This window comes from Octopus bimaculoides, chromosome 12, assembly GCF_046866305.1.
Source record: "Octopus bimaculoides isolate indiv1 chromosome 12, ASM4686630v1, whole genome shotgun sequence".
Classification (NCBI taxonomy): domain Eukaryota; kingdom Metazoa; phylum Mollusca; class Cephalopoda; order Octopoda; family Octopodidae; genus Octopus; species Octopus bimaculoides.
This window is the reverse complement of record NC_142939.1, coordinates 45,317,058-45,336,251: the sequence shown is the minus strand read 5'-3', so window position 1 is coordinate 45,336,251 and position 19,194 is coordinate 45,317,058. Positions and strand designations below refer to the sequence as shown.

The 19,194-nt window shown below is 36.0% G+C and overlaps 1 protein-coding gene across 5 annotated transcripts in view; it reads right to left on the bottom strand.

Annotated features, from left to right (window-relative positions):
- Window positions 1–15,537: 15,537 nt before the first annotated feature.
- Window positions 15,538–19,194, bottom strand: part of LOC106870936 (thrombospondin type-1 domain-containing protein 4) — a 131,757-nt gene continuing 128,100 nt past the window's right edge. For all 5 annotated transcript variants that reach the window (XM_089360997.1, XM_089360998.1, XM_089360999.1 and 2 more), the window contains 4 exons: window positions 18,923–19,096; window positions 17,938–18,123; window positions 17,124–17,277; window positions 15,538–16,848 (listed from right to left, as the gene is read on the bottom strand). In XM_089360997.1, coding sequence (XP_089217123.1) covers window positions 16,709–16,848; window positions 17,124–17,277; window positions 17,938–18,123; window positions 18,923–19,096 — 654 coding nt within the window. In that variant the 3' untranslated portion in view covers window positions 15,538–16,708. The remainder of the gene's footprint in view (window positions 16,849–17,123; window positions 17,278–17,937; window positions 18,124–18,922; window positions 19,097–19,194) is intronic.

Genomic DNA, 19,194 nt, shown 5'->3' with positions numbered 1-19,194 from the left:
AATAAATATTGTTGTGTTGATAGTTCAGAATCTGCGTTCCGTTGTTTCTTCAAGAAATTTAATGTACGGAAGCGGAGTACACCTAATGGTGTATAACAACTTCCCTACAATTGATGACCCCCCGACGTGATTCGGTTCAACCAGTTCCCTACAATTGGTGACCCCGAATCAAGAACAAACTGCAGCCGAAAATCTGAACTACCGACCGATAATACTACACGAGCCGTCGCCTGTCTCTCAACATGCTCGTCACAGATAGAGAACGCACACACACTCACTCGCATCAGCTTATTCCACAGCTGCAGGACTTTCTCTTGGTCATCACACGGTACTTTGCAAATTGGTACCCCGAGCTAAAAGATCTACAGACCTCGTTTCAACAGCCATTGAATTCGTATGCTTCGCGACGTTCAACTTCAGGATTGCCTCTACATTCTCATCCATCACAAGTGAAAAGCTAAGTAAATTTTCCTACGTTAAAGTTTTTCATTTTGTCAATGACTTCCAGAGCCTATAACCAAAGACTTCTTTGCGGCTGAGACCTTTGTGGTTTTTCACACAAAGAACTTCACGGTTATTTCATCCTAACAACTTTTTGAGCAGTTTCCTACATGTTTCACGAGACGTCAATTCATTCTTACACAGCGTCCTCTACTTGCTGAAAATAGCAGTAAAATGCACGGTTACATTTCAGTGAGTACATAACATTTCTTGAGCTTACTTGTTCCCAGTTCAGCATTTTTCGTCACCTTTCCGTTTCTCTCGGCCGGAGAATGGAAGAGTTCTGGCTTTATCTTCATTTGCACGGGATCTTTTGGTCATTTTCGCTCGCAGCTCCGAATTCATGACAGCATTTTCCAGCAATGCCACTCAACGGTACCTCTCAAATAGACGCCCTATCAAGATTCTCTCTCCTGATACGCACCACCAGCTACCATCCCGCTTCTAATATGATGGTTGAGCGATTTCATAGGCAACTTAAGGCTGCCTTACACGCCTCGCCCAACCCGCAGTTTTGGGCTGAATTTTTTTTCAAGGTCGACGCTAATGGTCGTACAGAGATTGTGTCTGTCGACCGTCTGAAAAAGCGTACCTTGACAAACCCTCGACTTCCGTGTACGACGTGCCCGTTTTTCAAACACCGCACACACCACTGTCAACATCATTACCACCACACACCAACCAACCAGCCAGTTCCAGCGACGACATCAACAGCATCGTTCAACTACGTACTACCAGCATCGTCGCCAACGTCAGCATGATTTCTTCAAGTACACAAGCAAGCGCGGTTTTTATCTCGACCCTGTTAGAGTGGTTGTTTCCACTCACGATCAACAAACCAGAACTAACCAGCCAGAATATTCCGTACCAGGTAACACAGGTCCCAGCATTCGACGCTCAACTACAGCTCTGCTCCTTGACCGCAACTTCCTGCGTATGGACATTCTATCTCCTTGTGGAACTTTAATACGAACTGGTTTTCTCTATCTCAGTGTTTTAAGACTTTTCACAGTCTATGCTACAGACACTTTTACTATGTTCTGTGTTTTCTCTCACACACACACTTGTGCACTCATATATTTTCTTTCCTTTCAGGAAAAAACAAAAAGAAATCAGACTTTTACATCGCGTGATTCCAGTTTCCCTTATATTCCATATGTATTACTTATAGAGAGCATCACATTGTCTCTTCTGGTCTTGATGTATCACGTACAGAGAGAACAAAACGTTGTCTCATCTATTCTAGATGTGTTACGTATAGAGAAGACATAGCGTTGTCCCTTATAGATGTATTTAGTGCTGGATTTACCATTGTGCTTAGATGTGATTAAGCACAGGGCCGCCCTGCTGACCAGTGGGTGGGGAGTGGGGGCATCTTCCTACTCAAAAAATATTTTACAATGAATTTCCTGAGCATATATGCCCCATTCCCCAAATAAGAGGCCTCATAACTCTAGCGTAGAGTCCCATTTGTCCTAAATCCGGCACTGGATGTATTACATACAGGCAGGACAAAACCTTGTCCCTTCTGTTCTAGATGTACTACGTATAGAGAGGTCATAGCATTGTCCTTCCTATCCTATTCCAGATTTATTACGCATAGAGAGGACATAGCGTTGTCCCTTCCAAATGACATTCACAAATCAATAAATCCACCAGATATTTCTCCTTCTAACATATTTCAAATACTATTTGTTATTGTTCAACATTTCGCTCAATTTTCAACCTTTGCATCATTAATCTTTTCAAGTGAATAACAGAGCCGGTGGTGGCGGGGGGGATGAGCTGGCTTGTTATTTGGACCTTGAAGCTACAATATTTTGTCAATAGAAACAATTTATAACCTTTCTTGCCGTGACGCCCTCTACAGTTTGCACTTGAGAACACCTACAATAATATATTCTCTTACTACTGCAGCACAATCTGTGCAGAATCAATGTCTATTTGTGTGGATGTGTGCGCGTGTGTGTATGTGAGAGAGAGAGAAAGAGAGAGAGAGAGAGAGAGAGAGAGAGAGAGAGAGAGAGAGAGAGAGAGAGAGAGTTTGTGTGTGTGTGTGTGTCTGGGTTGTATACGAGCTGTTTGCCAATAAACTCCTATTCTGCAACAAGCAGCAGTTAAAATATGGAGAGTGAAGTGGTTGTTGGCGGTATATGAAATACTCTGACAATCGGCTCTGATATTTTTGCGCTGCCGTATTAAAACGACTTTGCTGTAACTTAAAGCAATGTTAGAGCAATATCTAGCTCAGCCAATCAGAACACTTCATAGCTGGCTGTTTACTGGAAACGCTGATACAAAAGAACCTACAGCAATTCGGTCGGATGTCAAGGTCAGAGATATTAAGAACAACACAATAAACTAGACTGCTGCTGCTGCTGTGGCTGCCGTCACTGCTACTGCTGCTGGTTTGTCTGTTTATATAGGATTTAGTGTTCTGCCGATGGAAGAAATTTCGGTTATCTTACAAGATATTTCGACTTTACCAACACAACTACGACTACACCTAACACCACCACCATCACCACTGTCATCACGTCCAGCACTGCTACCACCTCTGCTAATAAAACTGTCATTAACACTACCAATACTACAACCACCACCACTGCAATTACTATCATCAACAGCACTAACACTTCATCTAGTAACTTGCCAATATATAGACAGTTTGACAAAGAGGTAAACTGGTAGAACGGTTAGCACGCCGGACAAAATGCTCAACAGCATTTCTTCCGTCTTTATATTCTGAGTTTAAATGCCGCCGAGGTCGACTTCGTCGATAAAATACGGACCAGTTGATCGTTGGGGTCAATGTAATCGAATAACCCACTGTTCTGAAATTGCTGGCCTTGTGCCAAAATTAGAAACCATTACACTGACAGTGTTTGGCCCAGTGGTTTGGGCAGCGGACTCGAGGTCGAAAGATCGCGGTTTCGATTCCCAAACCGGGCCTTGTGAGTTTTTATTGAGCGAAATCATCTAAGCCCCACGAGGCTCCGGCAGTGGGTGGTGGCGATCCCTGTTGTACTCTTTCGTCCCAACTTTCTATATGTATATATAAATGTGTGTATGTGTACTTTTATTCGTTTCGTTTTAGCCATGCGGCCGCAGTCAAGCTGGAGCAATTCGTGATTTTGTATTTCTTTGGCTTATTTCTCCAGGGTGATAGGTTTTCATATTGCTTTTTCTCTTGGTTGTTGGCTCATTTGTAACAGTTCGACCGATACAAGGCATATAGCCTGCTCTCATTTAGGTAGCTACCAGATTCCTGCATGTAAAGTTGCATTTAAAATACGAATTTGGGCATGAACTTGACCTCAACAGCAACAGTAAACACCTATATCTTTGACTTTGATATTTTTCAGCAATAAAATCCGAATTTAGACTTCTGAGCTCGGAATCCTGCCATGTAGAATTAATCTTTTACTCTTTCATCTTCCTTGTCTCAATGTTGTACTGAAATTAGAGGAGCGTCAAGAGAAGATTCTTAGAGAAATCTCAAGAAGCTTGTTTATGTAATGCATAGTAAGTGCGCATCAAATCCAGTGCTATAAACGGAATTCAATCTCAGTAAAACCGTTCGGGTTAGCAACGTTTTCTAACTACACCTGCAGATCTGGAAGGAAAACTAGATGGCTCCTGTAAACTATTATAGGAAAGTTGGTTATACATCATTAGATGTATACCTGACTTTCCTATATAAAATTAGAAATATAACGGAACGCTGAACTCCAGACTATCAACTTAAACAACATTTATTCAGGTGGTAAATATATACATCTTTAGCTCTTGTTTGTTGTTACAGCTTCTGTGTGTGTGAGCATAGTTGTTAGGACGTTGGTATGTAGATGTAAGCGAGCTGTCGAGTGTAAGTCCGAAAGATGGAGAGTGACAGCTAAACACGTCCATGCTCAATTGCTGGCCAGCAAGAAAGAGACTGTCTCCAGGTTGGAATGTTGGAGACACTGCTTGACACGTTCATGCTCATGGCCGGCCGACCGAGAAAGAGATAGAATAGAAGCGGGAACGCTTGGTTGTTTAATTCCACGCATGCGTGAGATTACGCATGCGCACGGCGTTACTACACTATTTTCTATTTTGTCAACTTATTTTTTGTTTCATTTGGTTGAATTCTCAACTTAAATAGTTTCTGGTGCTATAAACGGAGTTCATTCATTCTGATATAGTTTTGTTATCTTATTTTGAGATCGTACACGTGTGGTAAAGAGCGAAAATGTTAGAAAAGTCGCTAAAGGAGGCTAACATTGTGGTCATTGCTGCGTATTAAGGATAACTAAAGCTGAAAGGGGAACACCTTCAGGGTCAAGCATGCGTAGTATTGACGTTGTACTGAGAGAGAGAAAGAAAGAAAGGGAGAGAGAGAGAGAAATGATGTGCGTGATTATATTCTGAAGTACTTTTTAAATGTCAGATCTTAATCATAGTTTGAGAAACTGGTAGGAAAATGGCTCCTGTGCTGGTATTAGAATTGTTTCCAAAAAGCCTAACGTGTAAGCTTCTTATACTTCAATCTGAGAGAAATTCAAACTCCTCACAATGATAGAATAATTTTAAAGCCGATGTCCAATATTTAATGAAATAGGATTTAAATATATCAATTTAGTGTGTGTATGGGTGTATGTGTGTGTGTGTGTGTGTGCATGTATGTATTTGTGTGTGCGCGTATGAGTGTGTATATACTTATGCTTTATCTTCGTTGCTATATGCATGTGAGACCTGGGTTATCGGAGATGTGAAGAGGCTGGTGGGATTTTACCAACACTGTCTCCGCCATATATCGGATATCCCATGACAAATGTATGTGGCGTTGGAGTCATTGAGCGCAGTCAGTTTACCAGAAGAGTCCTAGAGCTCAGTACCAATTACAATGGAATGCTCATGTGGTCAGGATGAAAGACAATCGGATCCCTAAGCAATTTCTCTAGGGTGAGTTAGCCTAGGGGCACAACTCGAAATTAAGATATAAGGATTACGCAATGAAAGTCAACATTTTGAAAAATGGATAGAGAAACCTCGCACCAGTTCATCGTCGAGTAAAGCAGTGCATGATGGAAGGAGAGAATTCGAACAAAATCGTATTGAGCATCAACAACCCAAGAGAGATCTTTGTAAGGGCCTTGATTTAAATTTGCTGGAGTATGTTAGCTTAAACTTCTATTTAACATGCAACGAATGCAAGCATGTTTATCCAAGTAAGGCAGGTCTTAGAAATCAAAAGAGAAGCCATAAAATCGGGGAAGTTGTTAACTGAATATTACACGGCATCTCTAGTTGCAGGAAATGTGTGTTAGGAGGCGGGCTGAAAAGTCTGTCCTGTTCATATTTAAGAGAACAGTCAAACGATAGCACGACTCGAAAGTGAGTTTCAGCCGTCGTTTATGGATGCATGCACGTATGTATGTATGTATGTATGTATGTATGTATGTATGTATGTATGTATATCAATCAGTTTCATTTCTGTATTTCTTGTCCATAGAGAAAGAGCCGGACTCTAACATAGATTCAAGGCTCCTTCATTGGAACTTTTATCAACATCATCTAGGTATTTGTGCATATGTGTGTGTGTGCAGTATTTGGTGTTAGTGTATGCGCAGATTTGTATGTTTGTTTTATGGATGCATGCATATGTATTTATGTGCTAAATTTTTGGAAAGTTTTACATATCTTAACAGTTCCATTGATGGCTTGAATCTGTAGTCTTCTAATCAGCCTTTTTCTTTCAGATTTTGAGAACCCTAATTTTTCCAGGTTTTTGTTGAGGCAGTTCGTTACATATCCCAATGCCCCAACAATCACGGGTATGAACTTGTAGTCTAGGTGGAGTATCTGTAAATTTCTCAGTAGCTCGGCGTAGTTGTTCTCTTTTTCTCTAATCTTTAGTGGGATGTTGACATGTATGTATGTTGACATGTATGTATGTATGTATGTATGCATATATGTGTGTATTCATATATATATATATATATATATATATATATAGATATATAGATAGATAGATAGATAGATAGATAGATAGATAGATAGATCGATAGATAGATAGATAGATAGATAGATAGATAGATCGATAGATAGATAGATAGATAGATAGATAGATAGATAGATAGATAGATAGATAGATATACATATATACATAAATATGCAGCTCCCGACGAACAGTTTTTGTGGAAACTGGGTTCTCGAGGTGGTCATTAAGCTCTGCAGTAATTTTGGGAGCTGTACTATTGTGATCCTTCCTAACAATTTGCGTAAGAGTCCGAGTGTCTTTATCTGAAAGTTTTGGTTTTCTTCCGGAGTTTTGTTTCGACGAAGAGGTTTTTTTCCCTCTTTCTCAAAAGCTGTCAATACTTTCGAGACAGTACTTCTTGATACACCAAGCATTTCAGCTGTTTTCGTTACGCTAGCGCCTGCCATACGAGCACCAACAATTTGACTTCTTTGAAAGTCCGATAGATCTGTCATTTTAATGAATTTTAATTACCTTTTTCTGATAATATCGGAAAACAAACAGCAATTTTAGTAAAACATATTAAACAACACTAATAATAAAAAAAACATAAAAATAAACAAGCTTTTGACAGTTTTATAGATATTTCAAAATTATGATGCTATGATGCTAGGTGTTTCCATTATTTTGTCCAACCCCTGTGTGTGTGTGTGTGTGTGTGTAATGAGAGAGAAAAGTCAAGGGCATGAATGTGGCATTCCTTTATTACATTTGTTACATACGTTTCAGTATTCGGTAATATATTGATGTTGCCCTGTAAATTCAAACCATAGATACAACTTAGAAGTGCAGTATACATAATCGAAACTGTAGTCTTCGTCCGAGGGAGTGTCTGGTTTTAACTATGTATACTGCACTTATAGGCTGCATCTACAGATTGTATTTATAGTGTCACATCATTAATTACGGAATACTGAAATATATGTAACAGATGTAATGATGAAATGCCAACTTCATGCCCAGGTTTCTTTTCCCTCGTTATTGATGTATACTTTGTATTATGTTATAACCTCCTTCTCACTACATTAAACCGTTTGAGATCATGCAACGATGGAAGTTTAATGTGATTACTAACAAGAGCAACAACCTAAACAGTAAATTTGTCGCGCACTGAACGCATCTATGTATATATATATATATATATATATATATATATATATATATATATATATGTATATGTATCTCTGATTTTTTTTTCTAATCCTTCAATACCGCTTCCCCCTACGGCTCTCTCCTCCTTCCACGTGACCGGTGTCCGGCCAGCCATGATCTTTCTTTCTTGGCCTGACTGCCAACCGCTAACACTTATGTCCATCTCCTATGTTCCTGTTACGCACGGGGGTCGATGTGATCGACTGGTCCCCTCCCCCAAAATTTCAGGCCTTGTGCCTGAAGTAGAAAGGATTACTATTATCTTTGTCATTATCATCATCATAGCGGTGAGCTTGCGGAATCGTTAGCACGCCAGTCAAAACGCTCAGCCGTATTTTGTTCATCCTTACGTTTTAAGTTCAAATTCCGCCGAGGTCGACTTTGCCTTTCATCCTTTCGGGGTTGATCTAATCGACTAGCTCTCTTCTCCACCCCCCCACTAAGAAAATTTAGTTGAAAGGATTATTATTATTATTGTTCAGTAGTTTTATTTTTATAACGTGATTTCACTTCACTACCGAGCGCAGCTCTGTGCGCCTTGGGTATGTGCTGTGGTTTGCTGTGGTGCTCTTATGGTTACTGTATTGAAAGTGTTTTGCGTAGGATGTGTGCAGTGACAAGTAATGCAATTTTCTGTATGTTATATATATTTGTAAGTCCTGGTGTTTTTGTTATGTATTTGTCTGAATATTTTTTTAATTATACCTAAGGCACCTACTACGATAGGAATTGTTTCTGTTTTTAGATTCCACATTCGAGTTACCTCTATTTCCAGGTCTTTGTATTTTGAAAGTTTTTCCATTTCTTTTAGAGAGACGTTGTCATCTGCTGGTATTGATACATCAATTAGAAAGCATTTTTTTTCTTTTATTATTATTATTATTATTATTATTATTATTATTATTATTATTATTACTGAACCAGTTTGATTCGGCCCTATACAACTTAGTTTCCTGTCTGTGTGGTAAGTAGCTTGCTTACCAACCACATGGTTCCGGTTTCAGTCCCACTGCGTGGCACCTTGGGCAAGTGTCTTCTACTGTAACCTCGGGCCGACCAAAGCCTTGTGAGTAGATTTGGTAGACGGAAACTGAAAGAATCCTGTCGATTATATGTATATATATATATATGTGTTTGTGTGTTTGTGTCCCCCCCCCAACATCGCTTGACAACCGATGCTGGTGTGTTTACGTCCCTGCAACTTAGCGGTTCGGCAAAAGAGACCGATAGAATAAGTACTAGGCTTACAGAAAATAAGTCCTGGGATCAATTTGCTCAACTAAAGGCGGTGTTCCAGCATGGCCGCAGTCAAATGACTGAAACAAGTAAAAGAGTAAAAGAGAGTAAAGAGTAAACTAGCTCGGAGAGTTCAAACAGCCAAAACTATTTTGACGCCCAAATACGTAATAAACATGACATTTGGCAACAGGGTGCACTTCTATATAAATATATAAATCATTAAAGTAGGTAAAATCTTCTTTTCTACTCTAGGCACAAGGCCAGAAATTTTGGAGGAGGGGGGGGGGCTGTCGATTAGATCGACCCAGTACACAACTGGTACTTAATTTGTCGACGCCGAAAAGATGAAAGCCAAGTCGACCTCGACGGAATTTGAACTCAGAACGTAAAGACAGACGTAATACCGCTAAGCATTTCGCCCGACGTGTTAACGTTTCTGTCAGCTCGCCGCCTTAGATAAATTATCAACGGCGGTATGTGCATCTTTTAATGTGCAGAAAATTCGAATTGAATCGAATTTAAGCTGAAGTTGAGCTAAGGGAGATAATTGTCCAAAAGTTGTCCCCCATGAAATTTTGTAGCACATTGAACCTGGTGTTATTCTTTTCCTTTAATTGTTTCAGTCATTTGACTGCGGCCATGCTGGAGCACCGCCTTCAGTCGAATAAATTGACAACAGAGCTTATTCTTTGTAGGCCTAGTGTCTATTCTATCGATTTCTGTTGCCGAACTGCTAATTTATGGAGACGTAAACACACCAGCATCGGTTGTCACGCAATGTTGGGGGGGGGGGGGGCAGACACACAAACACACACACACATACGACGGGCTTCTTTCAGTTTCCGTCTACCAAATCCATCCACAAAGTTTTGGTCAGCCTGCAACTATAGTAGAAAACACTTGCTCAGCGTGCCATGCAGTGAGACTGAACCTAGAGTCGGTGGTTGGTAAGCAAGTTACTTGCCAAACAGACCCGTTCTTTAATTTTTGCTTCTCTGTCATTCTAATTGTTGTGTCTCCTGTCCGCCATTGTATTGTCTATCTATCCAAATGTTTTATTGTCCTCTATAACGTTTTTGTTCATTTTTTAAAAATATTTATATATACATATAGCGGCGTACGTACATACTTGTGCTCCCCTTGAGTATGTAAATTTTGTACGATTCTTACGTTATCGTTTAGTCCCCTTCATATTTTCTCCCACTTTTCTTTTTCTCGCTCCTCCTCTCTTTCTCACATTTCTTGGAACTCCCACTTTTCCACATCGTTTATCTCCCCTGTACCTATTCTTTTTTTTATCTGATTTTTCTTTCTAATCCTTCAATCCCGCTCTCTCCTTCCACATGACCGGTGTCCGGCCAGCCCTAATCTTTCTTTCTTGGCCTGACTGCCGACCGCCAACACCTCTTATGTCCATCTCCTATGTTCCTGTCTTCAGGCTTTCACTTCATACACGCCAGCTCAATTTGATTCGTTCTCAGTCGAAAGACACCTGTTGTTATATACTTGTTACTTTGTATTTGCAATTGTGTACCATGTTCTCCGTTTTTTTTGTCTTTACTGCCGTACACATTCGCGAGCTTTCTTACATAAAGTCTAATGCTCTTAGCTTAGACTCTTTTGGGGACAACCAGATCGAACTGTCTCAAACCTGAAACTGTAATGACATCTGGTACCTTGACTGAGGAAAGAAGGCCACAAATGACCCGTCCTGTCCTTCTAATTGTTGTTTCTCCTGTCCGCCTTTGTATCGTCTATCTGTCCAAATGTTTTATTGTACTCTACTGCGTTTTTGTCCCATTACATATATATATATATATATATATATATATATATATATATATATATATATATATATATATATATATATATATATATATATATAACATTAAACTGAAGAATTAGCGTACATATTCATTGATTATTATAAGGACAAGGTCGACAGTGAGTTCGAAATTTCGACTTGCCATCATCAAACTGTCTGAAGTATGTATGTATGCATACGTACATACATACATACATACATATCTTGATTCTATTTCATATCACTTAGAAACAATAAACAACAAATATAAAACTTATAAACACGCTTACTAAGAGAACATTATATGATTTTCCTTTATCAGTAGGGTCACCGAAATTGGGCGGCTTCGATCTCTAAGTCTCAACGTTTAAATCTCAACGCAGTCAACTTCTGATTGATGTTCGATAAAATAGCTAAAATAAAAAAAAAAAACTGCAGTTAATACAGTCATTTATACCTCGAAATCTATCAATCGTTGATTTCTTGCAGAAACACAAGAACGAGCAGTGTGTGCGTGCGCGCGCGAATGTACTTGATTCGAACAAACAGTATATTACAGGTATGTTTTATCGTTTAAAAATTTAAACTTTAAATGAAAGGTAAACTTCGCTTGAATTTCATTTCCAAACACTTTGACGTTTACTCGCACTTTATTTCTGTCTGTTTTGGCCTCGCTTTTGCTCTCTCTCTCTCTCTCTCTAAGGAATGTAAACGGTAATAGATTTTTTTTTTTATCTAACTTTGCCAGAGTTATTTCCCTTTGAAGCTTCTTTATGCTTATCTATGTTTATCTCCCTTTCATTCTTCCTATTTGAAATGGAGCTGAAGCAACAATTTCTCAGTTATTTCCTACAATTTTTTTTTTACTTCTTACCATTATTGTCGTGTTTGAAGTCTTCAAGAAAATATGGCTGCGATGAGTAAACGAAGCTCCGTTAAGAATATAAGGCACATTTGAGAAAATAGGGCTCTGTTGAGGAACAAGAGCCTTATTTATGAAATGTATGATCGCAGTATAGGAAGCTCTGAACGAGTAGTATTTCGTTTTTATATATTGAGTAGTATTTCGTTTTTACACACATTCACGCGTGCGCACTTCTATCTATTAGCCTCTCTCTCTCTCTCTCTCTCTCTCTCTCCCTTATCATCATCATCATCATCATAATTATTATTATTATTATCATCATCATTATCATTATTATTATTATTATTATTATTATTATAAATGTCGCACAGTATACAATATTGTGAGGTTGTTGATTGAAGATATTGTGTCTACTGGAGTTTTGTACTGTTTGTCAAGTCACAACATGGACCTCAGACAGATAGTACTTTACACAACATGTTTTCATTCCTCAGTCGAGTTCCAGATTATCTTTGCAATTTCAGCTGGTTATACTCGACATTGCTCCAATCTGGCCAGCCCCAAGGAAAAACTGAAATATATTAGATATATATAAGGATCCCTTCCAGGGGCCCTATTATCGATTTTTTTTCAACAATCTGAGTATGTCATGAGGTTCCCAGACATGAGTTCTACTCACGTGTCAAGTTTCATCAAAATTGATACAATGATGTAGGAGGAGTTAGCTAACAACTCCACAAACATACCCACAGACAGAATTTCCCACATATGTAGTAGATTTTCAGGAAAATCTGCACACGGTAAGATTTGCTTCATGATAATGATAGTTCTAAGTGAGACATAAGAGCAGATATTTTTGGAACAGTTGATTAAATCAACCTCACAATGTAAATGGTTTTTACTTTCCAGAAGCCAGAAGGATGTAAAATAAATCAGACAATGGTACAATTTGAATACAGAAATGTAAAATAATTATGAAAAATACAAAATATTATTTCAAGACTTCCAAAATTTCTTTTCTTCTAAGAAACGTAGGTCGAGTCCATTCTGGATTTTCTTTTACTGCAAGTTTCCAGAATTCAACATAAACATGGTTGCAATATACTCATGTATGTCTTATATTATATTCAGGAATGAAATTATCTAACACAATGAAGTAATTTGCTGAAAGCACAAAATATCATTACAATATATAGTAACTATTGCACTTTTGATAAATACAAACTCTGTTTTGAAATAATATTTTAACATATACAACAATGAACACTATTATTATTTTTTTTTTACTAAATTATGGATTTATTTTACAAGAACGAATAAACAAATGTAAAGAAATCATGAAAATATTTTAATAATATTATTCTGAATCAAACTCAAAACAATTTCCTGAATTGAAGCAAGTTTTCTTTAGAAAACCTGACACAAAAGCAGCTGAGAAAAGAGAAATGCTAGGAAAATATAATTAATGCGGAGAAATAATTAAGTTCTGTATTGTAAGGAACACTTGTACGATAGAAAATATTTAATTATCGGACTTGAGAGCTGTTGTGGAGGTACTATGGTTTGTTTTACTGGTAAAAACATAAATTGGAGGAAAGAAAAATATAAAATTTACTTTCACATGGTTTGAACTTAGAAAATTAAATTCCTCAAAATACAATGGTCTTGTGCTATCTCAGTTTCTTCAGATGGTTTTGACTTTCTTCAGAAAGTAAGTGCACTCAGTTGATAGTAAATATAATTTCCTCACCAACCAACGAAATCCATTATCCTGCTTCTTTAAATATTTAACAGACGAAATAATTTACCCTTGGGTAGAATTATGATTCTTCGTAGTGAATTAGCTTAATCGAGGCTCCTAGTAACTTAGCTCTGACAGTCAGTGAATGAAATATTTCTAGAAGATTTCCACAAGCTAACATGTGAATACATTATAATGATATATTAGAGAAGAATCTTACAATTCTACTCTAAGAAACCTACTGAGTGCTGACAAAAAAGGAGATAATCAGTCAGGTCAGTGACCATAGATATGATCAAACTGCTGACATTTTAAAGATGGGTTTGATAAACCTACAAAGTCAAATATTTTCAGTCATTTATTGAGCACAAATTTCACTGAGGTTTTATTTATTTATTTATTTATTTATTTGATGAATGACATCGTATGATTTGACTTTCTAACAAAAAGATTGAGGTGGGCATCTTTGGAAGTGTGTATGTATGTGGTGGGTGGTGAGTGTTGAAAAAAGACAATGGTACATTATCTAAATACTAGACATTGATACTTCTGGTAAGATTTGAACTCTGGATATCTGAATACTCTTGGTGACCTCTACTGAAATATTTACCAAAGAATATATTAGAAGAGATCTTTTTTATTCACTGTGTCAGTATACAATGCTATTATATATTTTATGTTCAACCAATATTTGACATTACAACTACACAAATTGATCATTGGCCATGGGGCTGCGATAGAAAATGATTATTACAGGATCTTCTGTGACTTTCCCCATATACGTCCCTTCTTCGGTTTACTAGATGTATTTTTGAATTTTTAATTGTTGATATGACATAGTGTGTCATATGTGTTTGTATATTGTCTTTATTGTCCTTTTGGTTGGAAAATAAACAGGTTAATTAACAGAGTACAGTGCCTGGAAGTTGATGAGTGCCACATATTCCCCTCCATTTTCTTATTGCTATATATATATATATATATATATATATATATATATATATATATATATATATATATACCTATAAATATATATATATATATATATATACCTATAAATATATACATAGATATATACATATATATAGATATATATAGATATATACATATATACATATATACAGATATATATATATATATATATATATATATATATATATATATATATATATATTTATATAAGAGCATTACTATATAATAACGCCTCACGCCATAAGGGACTCTAAGGTCAGACTACTATAAAAGAACATTTTTACCGAATGCGAGGAAATGCAACTCTCAAAGACAACCCCTTAAAAACGAACTAAATTATAGATCATGATTTCGTAGTTATTGTAGTATTATACAACTTCTACTCGTCAGTATAATATGGTCCAGAAAAATAGAAATAAACAGTGAATCAACATACCAAACGAATACCATGTATCCAGCATAGTATATGGACGACTGTTCATCGCTATTTTCCTATGTAAGTGGCGGGAATTTCGAATTGCATCTCGGTAAATATGCCTCTTACTCAGAATAAATTCAGCACTGAATATATTCTGGTAATATATTTAAATTTCAATAATAGGACGAATTCTTTTACAAGAATTTATCAAGTAGCTAGCGTGAAAAAAACCTCATAAGGGAAAAATTTATTATTGAATTTATATATATATATATATATATATATATATGTATATGTATATATATATATATATATATATATATATATATATATATATATATATATATATATATATCATTCAAGTCTAGTTGTTGCCAATTGTTGCCTGACTTGATCCTGTGCCAGTGGCCCGTAAAATGTACCATTTAAGCACGGTCAATGCTAGTGCCACCTAACTGGGCATTGTACCAGTGGTACATAAATAGTGGAGTGGTTGGCGTTAGGAAGGGCTTCCAGCTGTAGAAATTTTGCCAGATTAGATTGGAGGCCAGTGCAGCCTTCTGGCTCGCCAGCCCTCACTCAAACTGTCCAACCCATGCCAGCATGGAAAGCAGACATTAAGCAATGATGAGGATGAGGATGATTGCAAAACAGCTAGACAAATCTGTGGATTTGCTTTGTGAGATTAAGTGACAATTACATAATTCACTCATCAAATGGACATGAATCATGTCTTACTGTATCTTGTATATTTGATAATATTATTTTACACTTTACAAACCTGGTATGAGTGCTCTTGATTTTATAAATGAAAATTATATCAATGTCTATACTTTATTGATCTAAATCTGATTACTTAACATGAAAAATGTTCTTTTAGTTTAATTATAAAATATTTATCCATATAATCACTACAAAAGTTCATTTCATTAAGGTAAATTAAAATTGTCTTTTTAATTTTGATTTCAGTGACTTAAACACTCTTGAAAAACTTATTTACACATCAATTAGTACATATTTTTGTTTATGATATTACAACTGTTTCCGTGTATCACCACTTCTCATTCTCAAGTGTATAAACATTTGTAAGGAACATCTTTCATCTTCTTTGCTACTTTGCTGATGAAGATGTTCAAGTGTATTGAACTGTCACAGACACAATTCATTTTGTGATGAAACATATCATGTGTGTGTGTGTGTGTTTGTTTTTATGTGTACACATACATGTACTTCAGGTAAAGTAGATGTGTGAAGTGATTAGTCAGATAAAGGATATAATTCCTCAAATTTTAAAACTTTTGGTGAATAACAAAAGGGTCAGATGAATGTTTGTGGAGACATGAAAGTTGAAAGTTAGCCATGATGTATAATCTGTATTTATTTATGTACATATACATTCCCATGCTAGTGCGGTAAAACAGATGTAAAACAAATAAAATTTACATACCCAAGCACACACACACACATGTAGACTGACACACCACATACATATGAGTATATACATATTCATATCTATATAGCGTATATATGTACACACACACACACACACACACACACACACACACAAACACATGCATACACACACACATACATATATATATATTGTATGTACGTATCTGTTTGTGTGCAAAGTGTTAAAACCATATTCAACAGTTAAGACAACACAATACTAATTATTAATGTCATCAAAATAATCTGATGGACTCATGTAAATCTTGACTACACAGAAACTTAGTTATGAGTTGGTTTTCTTGTGGACATAAATTTGTGTTAAAGGTGAAGACACAGATAAATGCTGGCTAGAACACACAGCCAGGAGTCGTAAGGAAGAGGGATATCTAAACTGTAATGTTTGACATAGTTTCAATATAAAGTTTTATATATTGTATGTCATCGTTGTTGATTCAAGGGTTGATGACATCTATTTACTACTGAGTTTAATTGCTGAAGTAAACAAAGCATACAGAATAACAAGGAAGTTTGAAGAGTTGTTAAGAAGAATGATGGTGTTTGTTATGTACACGATGTTTGTAGCAAGTTTCACAACATTTCCTTTGGTAGTACTTGTAAGAACAGAGACGAGCCTGTACAACAAGGCGACACAACTTTATTTGATCCTGGCATGATGGATCTGAAAGAGTAGAAAACATTATTAATTCTGTGAAAAGTTGGAGCATCATTAAGTCATGTCTTATATCTTTGTAGAGTTAATCTTTCATCCAGTTTAACAACAACTCTACCCCGTAGAAAGCATTCAGGCCAGGTCTCCTATCTGGTGACCCTGTAAAGAGTCATTTGTGACTGAGTCATTAAAGATACATCTAATGATATATCTAATGTTTATGTATTTAAGAATGTGACAATAGATATTTATAATACTCTCTTAATTAGAGGTGAGTAATTTACCTGTGTTTAGTGGTTTCTGGTGGCAGGAATGAGAATCACAGCTCTGTCTTGTGATAGGTCGTTTATCAGGGTTGCACAATGTACTGTGTCTCAAGTGGCTGTCCATGCATTTCACTTCTCGTGTTTTAGAACCTGTACCACAACTAGCTGAGCACTGGAATGAAACACAGCAAAATCATTTGATAATGAGAAGTAATTAACGATTATATATATATATAATTATATATATATATGATTATATATATATATATATATATATATATATATATATATATATATATATGATTATATATATATATATATATATATATATATATATATATATATGATTATATATATATATATATATATATATATATATATATATATATATATGATTATATATATATATATATATATATATATATATATATATGATTATATATATATATATATATATATATATATATATATATATATGATTATATATATATATATATATATATATATATATATGATTATATATATATATATATATATATATATATGATTATATATATATATATATATATATATATATATGATTATATATATATATATATATATATATGATTATATATATATATATATATATATATATATATATATATATATATGATTATATATATATATATATATATATATATATATATATATATATATATATATATATATATATAATTATATATATATATATATATATATATATATAAGAGAGAGAGAGAGAGAGAGAGATGATATGAGAATATGGAGGTGAAGAAGAGATGAGGATAAAATGAGTGGAAAGCCGTAATACCTGTGTCCATTCTGTCATATGCCATTGGGCAGGACATTCTGGCATTGTAAGACAGGGTTCTTTTGTTGCTGGTTTGTCTTTCTTCACGCAGTTATTTGGACTAACCACAACAAATGATGTAGAATGCAACTTTTTGACACATGCAGCACTGCGTATCTTAAAGGCTTGACCACAAGTGGCAGAGCACTGCAACAGAACAATAAAATTCTCCAAAAATTGTAACATGAAGGAAAATCACAAATAATTCTGGAAGTTAGTTTACTTTCTTAATTCTCAATAAACTTTTTACAATTTCTATGTTTTTTCTTCCATGTTGGTTAGTTGAGATTGTTTTATACCTGTTTTATAACCATAGCAGAAAGGATTATTACTGATCGCCCCACCTCCTTCCTTTGGCTGAGAAGGGAGGGCAATTTTTCTCTGTCTGGTGGCTATGGCAAAAGAGGTTGTGTGGTGGATGTGATTGAAAGGGTTGAAGACGGGTACCCTCCTCTTTGGCCAAGGCCTCATTAACTTTTTCAGGTTCCCCCTGAAAAGGAAAGTGAGGCTGGAGAGGGAGATGCTGTCACCCAGTAAGTTCGTTGAAAGGTGGGTGAATGTGGCAAGAATGGCCCACGTGAATAGGCCTACGCTAAGTGTGCACCTGCAGGCTGGATGGAACTGAGAAGAGAGGGTACCTTTCATGGAGCCATTGGTGTTAAGGGGTCCAAAGTGCATGAAGTCTTTTTGGTCACCTTATGGTGGAACTCCCTCCTATTGGGGAAGCATATTGTTGTTTTAATCTCTTTGTTAATCGTTGTGTTTGTTGACTGCTTACACATTTAAACCTCACTGTCCCTCACCTGTGTATCGTCCTCTATGTTTTGTGTTCAGCCATGGTGGCCAATAAAGAAAGAATTATTATTATTATCATTATTATTATTATTATTATTATCATCATTATTATTATTATTATTGGTATTATTAGTAAATTTTGAATACTGACCTCAGACCATGGCCCTGTGAACCATAAACCACCACAAGGCTGGTCACTCTTACAAGACTTCTCTGACTTTGGTTTCTCACTTAATTTACATTTGCTGTCTTCCAAGTTGCTACCATCATCAGCTGAACAGTGAACTTGACGTCGAAGGACTCCATGACCACAGGAAGAGGAACACTAAACAATACAGAAATAAAAGACGTATAAGTAATAATACTACAGAAGCGTAGAAGATAGAGTGCTGCAATTAAAAGACTTCAATTTGTTAAATTGAT